Raw genomic sequence first — 13,925 nt, 5'->3', positions numbered from 1 at the left:
ATGAAGGCTCTGGCCGCGGCTAACTTTGGGGGCGGGCGATGGCTGCTGGCAGAGCCTGCTCTGCTCTGCCCGGATCTTGTAGCTCTGCTGCTCGATCTGCTTTGCCCGGAGCTTGCAACTGCTGTGCTAGCTCTGCCGCTTGCCCTGCAACAAGTTGCAGCAGTAAATTTCTGCTAATTGCTTGGATCATCGTAGCTACGGGCTGGTGGTCTCGCTCCCAGGAGGCTCGAATCCGAGAGCTTCGGGGCGTGCATGCAAATATGCAGATCGAGAGAGGACCAGAGAGAGAGAGAGAGAGAGACGACTGACGACATATATATACGTACAGAGATCGAGAGAGGGAGGGCTTGAATTCAACAGATTCTTTGAGATCGAGGATGGGTGAGGGAGAGATTGAGCCAAAAAAAAAAAAAGATGGGTAAGGGAGAGTAAGAGATGGATCTCTGCGTACGTGCGGGAGAGAGATGCGAGAGACAACAGTCAGAGACAGACAACAGTCAGAGACAGTCAAAGTTGACTTTTTTTTTAATGTTATCGAGGCAAAATCCCTAGCTGCCACGCCCGAAAAGTTTTCCGGCGGATACCGGGGAATATTTTTCCTCGACAAAGGTGAAATAAGAATTTAAAACTACATTTTTTTTAATATCGATATTCCTACAACTGTGAGAGAAAAAATCTCTTGATATTATGCTTTAATTAATTAATTTATTTAATTTATCGAGAACTTATCGAGAAAATTTTCTTCCGTAAGTTACCTACCAAAATTTTGCCGGTAAATTGCTGGTAAGTCGCTGAATTTATTTTTTGAAGATTTACCGGCAGCTTATCGGCGGAATTTCGAGGGAAAATTAGCTACGGATTTTCCCTCGATAATTTTCCCATGTAATCAAAGAAATTTTAGTAGTGTCGGAGATATCTGTGGTTAACTGGACAATGAACCAATGTCAAAATTAATTTCATTAGGGGAAAAAGGAAAGGGATTCCAGAAAAACGATAAAGTAGATTTCGATACAGAACCTGAGCGTTGTCAATGAAAAATGGCTTTTTCTGACAGATCCTCTTGAACTTTTCATCAACCTGAAACATAAGAATGCAGAACTTCTTCTCACTCCAAGCCTCATCTTTGTCCGAAACGCCTTCCCGAGCATTAACCTCACGTCCTAGTTGCTCATTGCCCATAACCAAAACAAGGCCAGATTCCTTTTCAGGCTCTCAAATGTGATCACCTCCTTGTTCTAGTCCATCAGTAGGCAAAATCCTTTCCCTAGCTCCTCCATCAACTCTTATGCCCCTAGCATCTTGACCATGCAATATAGATAAGTTCAGTTCATAGACGATTTACAATGATCGAAGGGCATTAATTACCATTTGTTCGATATCCTAACACCTTGGATAACTATGAAAAGATGAAGAATCAAGGGAGTGTAGGAATTTGCATTAGTAGAATACCATTTGTTGGGGAAAAAATCTCGAGCTCTGACCCAATATGGCCCGTAAGGCCTAGCGACTGGAGTAAGGCCCAATGGGGCCCAAGGCAGTCATTCACAAGATAGGTCTGCTCACAAGGGAGGTCTGAGCCTCCTAGCGAGGCTCAATCCCTGAGAAGTTCCGCTTCTGCTGCTTGTCTTAAGGAAGGTAGATAAATTCTAGCAGCTGCGAGGGAACTCCAAACTCCTCGATTGAGGAATCTTCCGTCACCGTCCATTCCAGCGGGGCATGTATAGGCTACGAGGGCGGGGGACCTTCGCGTTGTCACTCCGCCGTAACAATCATCATGCCCTGTGGGGCTGACCCCGTCCTTCGGCCTCGCAACAGAGTATCTGAATCCTCTGAGACATCGACTTAGACAAGGGACTTCGCCTCTATCCTCGTTTTCTTTTCTTTTGCCCCGTGGCAGAAGACACACCTAGGGGAGCCACCATAGAGGTGGCAGATGGTGCTAGAGCGTTGGCCCTCATCGTAACTCCAAAGTGGGTAAGGGACAGGTGACACTGAGCTTGTAAAGGTTGCAGTAAGTGTGCTATGCTTGACAAGCGACCTACCAATCAAAAGAAAATGAAGGAATCAGTGAGCATTATGATCGGAACTAAATGCTCTCCTTTGCAAACCCGGACTAACATATTGCATGCCTCTGCACATGAGCTGAACCTTCACGTTTTGCGGCCTGAAGCCCTGGGAATTGCAGCCATCATTCTTTAACTTTCAGGCTTTAGGTTTGGGTACATACTCAACCCCCCGTTCTTTGCTTGAAGAACTATGCTCGACTTCTCGAGCATTAAAATTCGAGTACCTCGAATTTCAAGGCATTGAATCGGTCTTAAACTCGACTCTTTGAGAGTTCTAGCTATTGTTTCTCAACTCCGTAGGAGCTGATCCAGCATGAAACTCGACCCTTCAAGTGTTTAGACGACTCGAAGGATCGTTAATGAGCTCAGCTTTCGGCCTTTTGTCGTTCTCCTTCGAATTCGGGCTTCTCAAGTCCATCTTAGCCTTGGGCTGTTTCTCTAAGGCCAAGTTCTTGTGTGTGTAGCTACTACTTTATAGTGCAACTGCTACTTAGCAGAGTCCACTTTGGGATCCACTTTTCTAAAGGACATGGCTAATTTGTTCGACATGCCTTGCTTTCCTAAGCCAGCCGTAATAAAATCGGCGGCTTAATCATCTCTTGTAAAACTAACTTTGCAGAAGACTAACATACTTTTTTTCTCATCATTTAGCTTGCAAAGAAGCCACATTACCCCATCGGTAGTCTCCAAAGAGATGACATCTTTCGGTTTTCGCCTCGAGGAACTCGGCCTCGAGTTAGTGGCGCCGTCTAAGATAGGTGTCGTAACCGAAAATGGAGTGATGTCGACTTAACGGGCTGCTCCTTATGGCCCTCACTTGTTTTCGTTGATGAAGTAAAAAAATCTTTATCCTCGAGCTTAGATTTATCTACACCAACTTCTTCATCGATGTTAGCCTGATCTTCAAGATTGGCTTGAGCTGATTCTTGCTCAGCCTCTTCTCCAAGTTGGCACTCCAATATAACATCATTAACTCCATGAGGTTCAAGTTCACTAACTCCCGATAGGAGCTGAGAAGAATTCGCCACACTTGGCTCTTGGCGAAATCGACCTTGGTGAGATCTTGTCTTGCATCGACGGTCTATGATTGACTATTTCTTCTTTGCATAGATGTTCCTCATGTGGTGGCTGAGGCTGAGATGTAGACGAAGGCTAAACCGGTGCTCGAAATTGAGTTGGCGTTGGAGGCTAAACCCACTTTGGAGGCTGAGATGTAGAGGAAGGTTGAGCTGGTGCTGAAAGTTGAGCTGAGTCTTCCATCCTATCCCCCGAGCATCGGTCGTGAAATTTTGACCGACTTCTTCCTTCAATCGATGATGGGTTTGACGGAACCTACCCTGATGTAGGCGAAGGTGGTGATTACAAACATGATTGAATCGGTTGGGCCCGAAGGGTCGATAGATTGTAAGACCAGGCATTTTCAAACGTGCATATCCAGACATACACTTACATATGCTTATATATATATATATATATATATATACACGCTAGAACAAAAGAAAAAGAAAAAGAGAAAAGGTAGGAGGACCCCACGTGGCCCCATTTTTCCCCAAGTAATCCTCTTCCACCACCTCAGCCTTTCTCCACCGTTTTTCATTGTTTTCCTTTTCTTTCCTTTTGGGGGTTCTTTCAATTCGAAAAAAAAAAAAACAGAGACAGAGAAACAGAGCAAGAGAGGAATAGAGAGAGAAAGAGAGAGAGCTCTGTCCGAGAGAAAACAAGAGAGTGGGATGAGAAAGGATCGGAAGAGGGAGGTAAGAATCGAGTAGTTTGATAGACCAATTTAGGTATCTTTTGCTGATTTCATATTGTTGAGTTCTTCTTTTCATTAATCATGTTCTTTCTCTTTAAACCGGAAAGCAACGTGTGGTTTCGTGGATTCAAAAATTCGAGTAGAGCAAGGATAGGGGATATGTATGAGTAGAAGGACTGCGGATAGTGTTTATTTCGATTGTATGGGAACTTAATTGAGCTGGACAGTGGTGATACAAAGCTGAAACAGGGTGTGATTGCAGAGGAGAATTTCTGCAGAAAACAGACAAGTTAAGGGATGCTTCGAGAGTCGATCGAAAGGTGAGTTATTACCCATTTTCTATGAAACTTCAGAGGGTGATTTCTGGTGGTATAAGGTTTGTCTTGATACGTCGAGCTCATCAACACGCGCTCATTTGGCTGCCTATACGACAACTTTTTATCAATTCCTTTTAGGGAAATTTTTTTCGATTATCCACCAATTGTACTGGTGAAGAATTTCTGGCTTATCCAAGAATTATTTCTTGAAGATTATTGGTGTTGTTTTGTTGGGAGATGGTTACGATGGATGAATTGTTTTCTTATCCTTTTCAGTGGGAAATGGGCTAAATCTGGAACTGAGAAACTTCAGATTCTGTTTGTTTTCGAATCCTTTATTGTTAATCACGCCTAAGACAAAAGTTGAGCTTGAATTCGGTTTAGTTATATAGGTTGAGTGCTAGACATTACTGATCTTGCGTTTTAGAAGTTTAGGTAATTTCATTAAGTAGTTAGCTATTAGGATGAACTGGTGATTTATTTAGTATTGAGGCCAAAATGGTGTTGTTCGATACCTTATTATTAGGAGGAACGAACTATTAGTAAATGGATATGATTACTTACACTATTCTTGTTCTTATAGTCTTACTAATATTCACGTATGGAAATTTAGAGGAACTTGTCTCATTAGTGGAAAAGAAGAAGAAGAAAATATGTCAAGTAGGAGACCTATAATTAATTCTTTTCGTCGATTTAAGTTGCCGTCATTTGAGCTAGTCTGGTTTTGATATTTATTTTTAAGTATGATGAGACTATTTTCTTCGGGCATTAGGATATGTAGGCTGATCTAGTTAGTTTGAATTGTATGTCAATATATATACACGTTGTGATGGATCAATAATCTTGATAAATTACCTAGAGTAAGAATATAGTAATAAGAATTTTGTTGCTGCCTTATATAGAGTGTTTGGTGATTAGTGCTATTGTTTTGTTTATATCCTAGTCTCATTGATTCCCCAGGGCCCTGGCGAGACGATTTAGTATGAGAATTAGTAGAGAAAATGATTATTAGCCATAACTTGTTTTCAGGCTATACTCATGATTGATAGAGCTGAGGACATCGATTGTGTACTCCGAAGGTCAAGTTTGGTGAATCATTTTTGGTGTTGGGTAAGTACTTCATTTCATTGTGAAATGATATATATATATATGTTATGTGAGTACTCTATTCTCTTGTATAATGATGTATTATAGTTATATAAATAATTTAAGAATAATATTGTGATAGTTAGAGATTAAGAAATGGTCTTGCTAGGTTGTGTGAAAGGATTTGAGAGATATTACATGTTATGTTTCATTTTGACTTGAGGTATGCAGTGTGATTGTGTGTGTTGATTTTGTATGAGATATGTAATGGTAATATGATTTCATGGTAATGTGATTGGGATTGTATTTGTGTATAATGAGATGTTTTGACTATAGCCATGGGACCGCTGATCTGATGGTATATAAATAGGACGCCTAGACCGCTGATCCAACGGGATACAAAAATGGACGTCTAGACCGTTGATTTGGTGGGATACAAAAAAGGATGCCTAGACGGCTGATCCGACGTGATACAAAAATGGACGCCTAGATCGCTGATCCGGTGGGATACAAAAAGGGACATCTAGATCGCTGATCTGGCGGGATACAAAAAGGGACATCAAGATGACTGATCCGGCAGGATATAAAATGAACACCTAGACTCCTATTGTCGGAGGATAATAGGCAGCCCCTGCTTATGAGAAATGAAACGAGAAATTTGTGGATATAAGTGCGGGGTCAAGGTACCGTCACAACTCTGTTGCGAGGAAACGAAACCCTATGGCTATATTGATTAGTTGCGTTGTATATTGTTTGTCTGGTATGATTGTTGGAGATGTAATGATTGTTGAGATTATCGAAGATGTCCTATGAAAGCCGTGTTGTTGCTAGAGTTTGATATGTCAGGTGATTGTGTTGTGAGTTTCTAAGGAAAGCTAATGAATGGGTATTTAATGTTTATGTGGTGTTGGTTATTAAAGAAATTGTTGGACGAGTTGTGTGTATTTGTAAGTAGAACTTAAATTTAGTTAATGTATTGGATATAATTATTATTATAGTTTGTATCTATATATATATATATATATATCGTGTATGTGTGCGAGTGAGCTGATAGTTGGATTGAATGTGATTGTATTATTTATTTGAACATTTGGTTGTGTGCAATTAAATATTTATTTAATAATAAGTAATTTTGCTTTGGAATATAGTATTCACTGAGATGCAGCTCATACCCAGCATATATTTTTCCAGATAAGTTTCTAGCTGTGCGGAAGAATCACTTTTTGATATTGGGAATCAGCTTGGAAAATTAGGTAGGGACTTTGGTTATTTGATAGATATTCTTTTGTATGGAATGTATTTGAAAATGTTACGACCTGAAAATTTTATTTAGTTGGATCATTGATGAGAGTGCGAAAAAAATAATCTCTTGAGAATATATACATATTAGAGTTTTGCTGGATTGGTTATATATTGTAGGAATTTATGGAAATCAGGTGTTTATTTTTATTTTTATTTTTTTTTGTGATGATGGATGTCGAGGGAAATATGAAGGAAACTTTATTGAAATTTTGGGTTGTAACATAGATTCCGCAGGATTGGCTGCAACTTCTGAAATTACAAAATTTGCCACCATGGTAGAAATTGCCATTGTTATGCTTGTGTTGTGGTGTAGGTTGCACCGATTGATAAGTTGCGGTAGGCGACTAAGAGTAAGGCTACATCGTGTAGCTCATCGTTGCTTGTTGTGGATAACCCACTAACGAGGTTGAGTAACTAGTTGATGCCGCATAACTAACCGCTTGTGGCTGTGAATAGTCATTATGATTGGACGACACAAATAGTCGGTTGACAACGAAGGTGGATAAGTATAATTGGAATTTGACGATGGCGAATAATCACTTAGCAAATATGGTGATGAATAAGTCGATGGCAACGAATTGCCAACCGACGGCATCGAAGAATAATAAGTCAATAGTTTTGAATTGCCAATCGATAATAGATCACCACTGCTGGTGCCAAATTGTTGATCACGTCAAAAATGTCAAGACGTGAATTTGGCCACGCGTGTGGTGATTGTAGGTGTGTCAAGAAGCGGTTCCAAGAAGTTGACGTGTCATTAGCCGGCCCCACCGATACAAAGTATGTACCACGGCCTTAGAAGTCCACGGGATTGAACGACGGCTAGATTTTAAATTCAAAATTGAAGTGCGTCTCAGACAATCTCGCGACTCGGGGATTTAGTCGCTATGAGTTGTCCACTATTCTTCGCGCTACAAATGATCCGAAATATGAAGCGGCCAAAGAGCCTGCCACTAAATCTCTGTCAAAACAATTCAAAAGGAGATTGACTTGCAAATCGAATTGATTCACTTGGGCCGTTAATCAAGTGAACCCACGTACCTCAATGAAGCTTCGGCAAGACTTGTCGAGGAAAATCCAAGCCTCTGACTTGGAAAGACTCGAAGACAAATCAGCTTATTAAAGCCGATTGGCTCGATGGCTAGCGCCAATCGAAAATTGAATTATACTAATGCAAGAAAATAAATTGAGAAAGTAAATTGTGAGAAAGCAAATGTGCGAAGAAAAGAAAGATAGAAAAATGTAGTGCGATTGATAATTGTGTCAAAAGGAGATTACAATGAACTCTCAATAACGTATTTATAGGCATTTATATTAATTTTTAGAAAATATATCTAAATTAGATAAGCCTATAAAATATGATATCAGAATATTATTCGATTAGGAAATGGACTATCTAGCTTACCTAAATTACCAAAATATATTGTGTTTGGTTTTAGAGTTGAGTAGAATTAAATTTTGATTTTAATTAGTTTGTAATGATCGTGTAGTTGAATTATAAAAAAAATGTAAAAAAGTAATGAATAGTTGAGAGAAAGTAATGATTGTATTGTTGAATTGTGGAAAAAATAATGAATAGTTTAGAGAAATTAGTATTAAAAATTGAATTGAATTCTTAAAAAAATTAAAGAAAACAGGAAAAGTAATAATTGTGAAATTAAGCGGAGTAGAGTTAAAAAAATTTTTATAACCAAATGGTACATAAGATATCAAATAAAATATGAAGAATATTCAACTCATTCGACTTCCTAAAATCAAACACAACGCGAGACAATACGAGAATATCGCGTGCTTGCACCACAAGAGTATCGGCTACCATAAAAAATAAATCTTCCACTGCGTCTATTGAATGTGCACGTCCAAGCACATATATATGTATATATTGCTCCTGATTAAGCTACTCATTGTTGGACTCTCTTCAATTGGGCCTAATTCCACGAAAGTTTTGGGCCTTATTCTACTATTTGGACCCCAATCCGATTAAGCTCGCATAATGACATTTACGGCCTATCTCTTCAAATCCGAATCAACACATCCCAAAAGCTCGAAAAAATTATCGCAATCATCGAACACACGTCTCAGCTCGCCGATCTTCAATAATTACAGAAAATGGGTGTAAACTAGTGTTATCAGAACCGGACCGGATGATGAACTGGAAGGGGTATGGGTTCATGGGTTTATGGGTCCAACCGGGGGTTCGATGGGTCGGACCGCATGTTTAATTAAAATAAAATAAATATTCATATTATTAAAAAAATTATGATAATTGAGATAGAAGTATGATGATTTCAAAGATATATGAGAATAGTGTAAGAAAATATAAATATATTTAATATTTCTTACTTCAAAATAAATATTAAATTTTAATAAGTACTTAAAAGAACAAGAAAGTAGTGGTTGTTTGGTTAGTTTTATACTAGTATAAAAAGTAAGAGGTCATGAGTTCAAATCCTTATACAACCAAATAATTTTTAATAAAGACGTGAAAGCAGCAGTTTAGCAGGGAAAGAAAGCAGAGGGGCTGCATGAAGTGGAACAACAGCAGCAGAGTAGGAGGGCTGCATGAAGGCGAAACTGGATTTGCCAGGCAAGAATTTCAAGAACTATACCGGAATTGGGGTTGCCAGGAGTGTCAGATCAAGCCGAACGTGTCGACGCTCCTAGCAACGGAAGGTCACAACTATGCTAAGATCTTCTCCTCTAATACCATGAAGAATTTCTAGAATAGATTGAATTGGCTTACACACATAATGGAGGTGCTCTTATTTATAGCAGACGAAATACAATAAATCTGGAAGATATCAGAGTTTATAAAATATCATAAATATTGGATATTCTTCGATATCTTTATACAATATCCCTTGAATTTCTCTCTAAAAGAGATTCTAGTTCCATTTGCTTAATAAACCATTTCTAGAACATTGCGTTTAACGGGGTTCGACAATAGAAAGGGACATTTCGTTTACCGAGTTCGGCCTTTCACCAGAGGAAGAGATGTCGGTTCTTCCCTGAATCCTCTTGAAAGCGAAAGCCGGCTGCTTTGGGGAAGGAAGCGTCACATTGGTTCCTAACATGTGAACAACTACTGACATGGTCGGCCTATCCATGGGACATTCTTGCACGCAGAGCAACCCGATTTGGATGCATCTCAGGACCTCGCAATCAGGATACATATTTCCCATTGATGGGTCGACAATGTCCAAGGATGATCCCTTTTTCCACAACTCCCAAACCTGTAACAATGTGAATCTTTTAGTGATCTAGCATGGAATTTAAGGAGCGACAATTGATCAGTGATTCGGTCCTATGGCTCCCTTACAAGGCCAACTAGGTTGCAAGACGGATTCTCCAGATTAAAGCTGCTGTTTCTTTTCCCAGAAATGATCTCCAACAGCACGACTCCAAAACTGTACACATCAGATTTTATTGAAAACAACCCCTCCATCGCGTACTCTGGTGACATGTAACCGCTGTGGCAGCACAATGAATAGTTTATATATAGGAGTGGTTATAATATTCTTCTTGTTAACTTGTGAAAGATACTTACTATGTCCCTACAACTCGTCTAGTATTTCCTTCGATCTGGTCCCCTCCGCATATCCTAGCCATGCCAAAATCGGAGATTTTTGGGTTCATTGAAGAATCAAGCAACATGTTGCTCGTTTTCAGATCCCGATGGATGATCCGGAACCTTGAGTCTTGGTGTAAGTACAAGATCCCTCGAGCTATTCCACCAGCAATCTCAAAACGTTTTCTCCAATCCAGCAAAAGCCTCTTCTTGTCATCTATAGATCGACCAAAAAGTGCCCTCCAATTATATTAGAAAAATACACACATATATATAATCGAGGATGATTTCAAGAATGGTCCGAAAGGTATGCCTTCCCCCAAACCCCCCTTTAATGTGAGTCCTAAAAGTTTCATTTTGCAAAAATGAGTCTATTAAATGTTTTCTTAGTGAGAAGACAATCCATTCCTTGAATGACTGCTACGGTCCTGCTAGAGGAGATGGATAGTTGCCAGGAGAGTGAGACCCCATCCGGCCTACCCCGACACCAACCAAACTGCATGTAGACGATATTTGATGGATTGATCCCAACAATCGGATATGGAATGACCATACGTATCTCAATTTGCAAATTTTTAGGACTCATTTTCGAAAAGAAACTTTTAGAACTCACTTTAAGAAAATGGCAATTTTTTAGGTCCCTTGCTATAATCATCTCCTATTGTATCCAAAAATAAATAGCTAGGAAGATGATTTACCGAAAAGAAATGAGTCCAAACTTTTATTTGGCAGGTATTCATAAATCAACATTTTCTCGTCTTCTTCGATACAGCAGCCTAGTATCTTCACAAGATTCCTGTGCTGCAGCCTGGCAATCAACGTGACCTCATTCTTAAACTCTTCGATTCCTTGCCCCGAAGATTTCGACAATCTCTTAACCGCTATTTCCTTTCCATTTTCTAGTACTCCCTGAAAAATAAATTTTTCTCAGCCTTCTATCAGGGAAAAAAGGAAAGTGGCAGGACATTTCGAATTTTACGAATGGAAATACCTTATAGACAGAACCGAATCCACCTCGGCCAAGCTTATTGATGAAAGAAAAATTATTTGTGGCAGTGGCTATGGTGCTTAGATCAAACAATGGCAAATCTGAGGTTCTCCTGTCATATTCGAGGTCCTGATGCATATTCCCAGGTTCATCATTCTCAAGATGTGCAGCACTTGGGGTAGCAGAAGGCCTTGCTCTCCCTGATTTTAAAACACAGTTAAATCTTGTGAACAGAATAAAACAATGTCTGAATGCGGTTAGTTTATCAGTGTCGGAAAATTTTCACGTAGGGAAGTGAAGAATCCAATTCACTTACGGTGCCTTTTCTTCATTATAAACAAGATGATCAGCAGCACCAGAATCATACCAGCTGATACGGTTAGCCCTATTAACCACTTCCCAGGAGATCCTTTCTTCTCTGTCGAATGAGCTGGCCATATGCAATATTGATTGTATCATTAAAGGTAAATGGATTGATAATGTACGTCTTTTAAGATTCTTGCAGGAAGATCGCAAGCTATTAATAAAATGAAAGGACAAGAAAGTTTGAGTACCTGTTAGTTCATAAGTACCTAAAGTGGCTGCATCAACCCGTATATATAAATCCTGTCCAATATCAGAAAACGTCATTATATCCAGCAGATCGTCGTACCATTGCAAGCACCCCTTGCCCCCATTTCTTTCATCAGCGCTTGTGTAGGCCGTACAGGAACAGTTCTTTAGGCACTCCTGTTTGCATTCTTTGAGGCTCAGGCTCATGTTAACATACGCTTGGGAAGTGTCCGGGACCTTCACAAGGGCCATCTTGACAAATCCTTCCCCGCTCCGACATGTGGAGGCGCCAGGGGACCTTATGCATCCACCAGACCACTTTCTGAGGTTCCAATCTCCCAGTGAATGGGGCTCAAAGCCAGGGAGGCAATTGCATATGACTTGGGCCGAGGAGTTGCAATTGCTGTTAGGCCCGCAGAACTTGTAATTGTCGCACTGCTCCGAGGGATTTGGGGCGCCCCAGAAGTCGCTCCACTGGCCATAGTAGGCTTGTGCCTTAAAAAAGCCCATGGGGTCCACCACCACCCTTGCTATGATCGACGGGTTTCTTAAACCAAGGAGATATGAGACCTCTTCCTGGTTATTGACATAGGTGTCATTGAAGATCGAGCTGTTGGGCATTTGGGGCACACCGCTCCAGCGCTGGCCCGTCCACGGCCCTCCCCGCCAGCGTGGAGCCCCATTACTGTAAAGGAACTGTTGTGGGTAACCGGTCTGGTCAATCCTGAGAGTGAAATTCCCCGGTCTAGGGTCATCCTTGGACCGCCAGGAAATCAGGGCCCGATCCAGGCCAGTTCTCCGGTTCAGCCCAAGTTTCAGGAAAGGCATCAGGGTATCTGTTGGATGATCAAAACTCTGCCACGCGACACGGTTGCTGAGCCTTTGGCGCAGGATGAAGTTGCCTGTGTCTTGAAGCTGAGCAGTGTTGAAGTTATTGTCTGAAATTGTTCTCGACATATTCGACCACCAAAGGGGTGAGCTACTATTGCTGCCACAATGGAGAACAAGGTCTCCTTGGGAGTTGATCGAGAGAACCCCAGAGGTATCATTGATTGGTCTGTCTCTGTTAGCGACCCAGAAAACTGTCTGGTTACTAACCTTGTACCTGTTGAAATCAAAAGCAGTACAAATCTCTGATTGAAGTGTGTGAGCAATAATGGATACGATTAATAGACAAGTGTGAAAACTGATCTTTCCTTATTATCAGGGAAAAAAAATTATATATCTATGGATGGTACCAACCAAGTCCCGATGAAGCGGTTCTGAGAGTTCCCGGGGCTGAAGAATCCAAGCACGAAGTTTTTGTTCTCAGAGATCAAAAAGTCGCCATCATGCATGGGAAGGCTCGGAGTGATTGCGGTTAAAGTTTTGCAGTGGGATTGGTGGAGAAGCAGAAGCAAAGTGTGAAGGGAGAAGAGCTTTGTTAGTGTGGATGCATCCATGATTATTGCAGCAATTTAACGAGCTCTGGCCAAGCCTTATAAGAATAAGTGTCGATCTAATGATCCCAACGTATTCGGGCAGCCTAAGAAGTCTGACGAGGACCGTGACATGCACTAATAAATGTAGGTAGGTGACCGCATTGATGGACGCTTACAAGCCGACTGGCTATTCCAAACCCTTATCTTACGTTTGCGTAGGACAGAAACGGAGTAATTAGGGAAATGGATGGGACTAAGTAGAAAATTCTACACAGAACCTTCTCAGGAACGGATATACACATATGCATGGAATCTAAATATTATGAGAGTCCGAGTAAAGGAACGTTAATATAAATCACAAAGAAACTATCTCAGAATTTCCATACAATAAGTTGCTACTTCAATTTATATACGTGTGCATTTATAAAGTCTATATATCCACGTGCATATATACAGTTTTTGGGTTTTAATATGAATCAATATATCCCCAGTAATAGCGCGAGTTACATATATAGCATGAATGGCATGGATAATTAATCTTACACATAGTGTGTCGATCATTTAGAGGAGAATTATAATCTGAAGCGCAACATGAGCATAGGTAAGCATGACCTTTACTTCCCATTGAATTTGCCATGAATATATATAGTTGAGAGATGTTTATATAGGTATGTATCTTCTATTTAAGGGGTTTTTACCCCATATATCCCATGGTTTAACCGATTTTTCAAATCTATTATATACTTTAAAAAGTGTCAAATATATCCCATGGTTTATATTTTTCTCCAAATCTATCCTGTCGTTATATCTCTGTCAACGTTTAACGGTCTTGTTACTGTGGCCTTTTTTTTTATTCATGATAGATTTGAGAA

General features: G+C 40.3%; 2 protein-coding genes across 2 annotated transcripts; one reads left to right on the top strand and one right to left on the bottom strand.

The window, feature by feature from the left end:
• Positions 1–6,219, top strand: LOC116209129. The gene is made up of 5 exons (XM_031542685.1): positions 1–162; positions 3,643–3,820; positions 4,069–4,139; positions 5,166–5,246; positions 5,559–6,219. The coding sequence occupies exons 1-5, from the start codon at positions 1–3 to the stop codon at positions 5,571–5,573; spliced, it is 507 nt and encodes a 168-aa protein (XP_031398545.1). The 3' UTR covers positions 5,574–6,219.
• Positions 6,220–9,248: 3,029 nt separating this feature from the next.
• On the bottom strand, positions 9,249–13,123 carry LOC116208466 (G-type lectin S-receptor-like serine/threonine-protein kinase RKS1). Its single transcript, XM_031541934.1, has 8 exons — positions 12,875–13,123; positions 11,635–12,737; positions 11,397–11,510; positions 11,084–11,280; positions 10,791–11,001; positions 10,072–10,309; positions 9,844–9,994; positions 9,249–9,757 (listed from the first exon to the last, which is right to left on the bottom strand). Exons 1-8 carry the CDS (start codon positions 13,072–13,074, stop codon positions 9,452–9,454), a joined length of 2,520 nt encoding a protein of 839 aa, XP_031397794.1. The 5' UTR covers positions 13,075–13,123; the 3' UTR covers positions 9,249–9,451.
• Between the last annotated feature and the right edge of the window lie 802 nt (positions 13,124–13,925).

This window comes from Punica granatum, chromosome 5 (assembly GCF_007655135.1).
Source record: "Punica granatum isolate Tunisia-2019 chromosome 5, ASM765513v2, whole genome shotgun sequence".
Classification (NCBI taxonomy): domain Eukaryota; kingdom Viridiplantae; phylum Streptophyta; class Magnoliopsida; order Myrtales; family Lythraceae; genus Punica; species Punica granatum.
The sequence above is the reverse complement of the archived record's forward strand: the minus strand, read 5'-3'. Positions and strand labels throughout refer to the sequence as shown.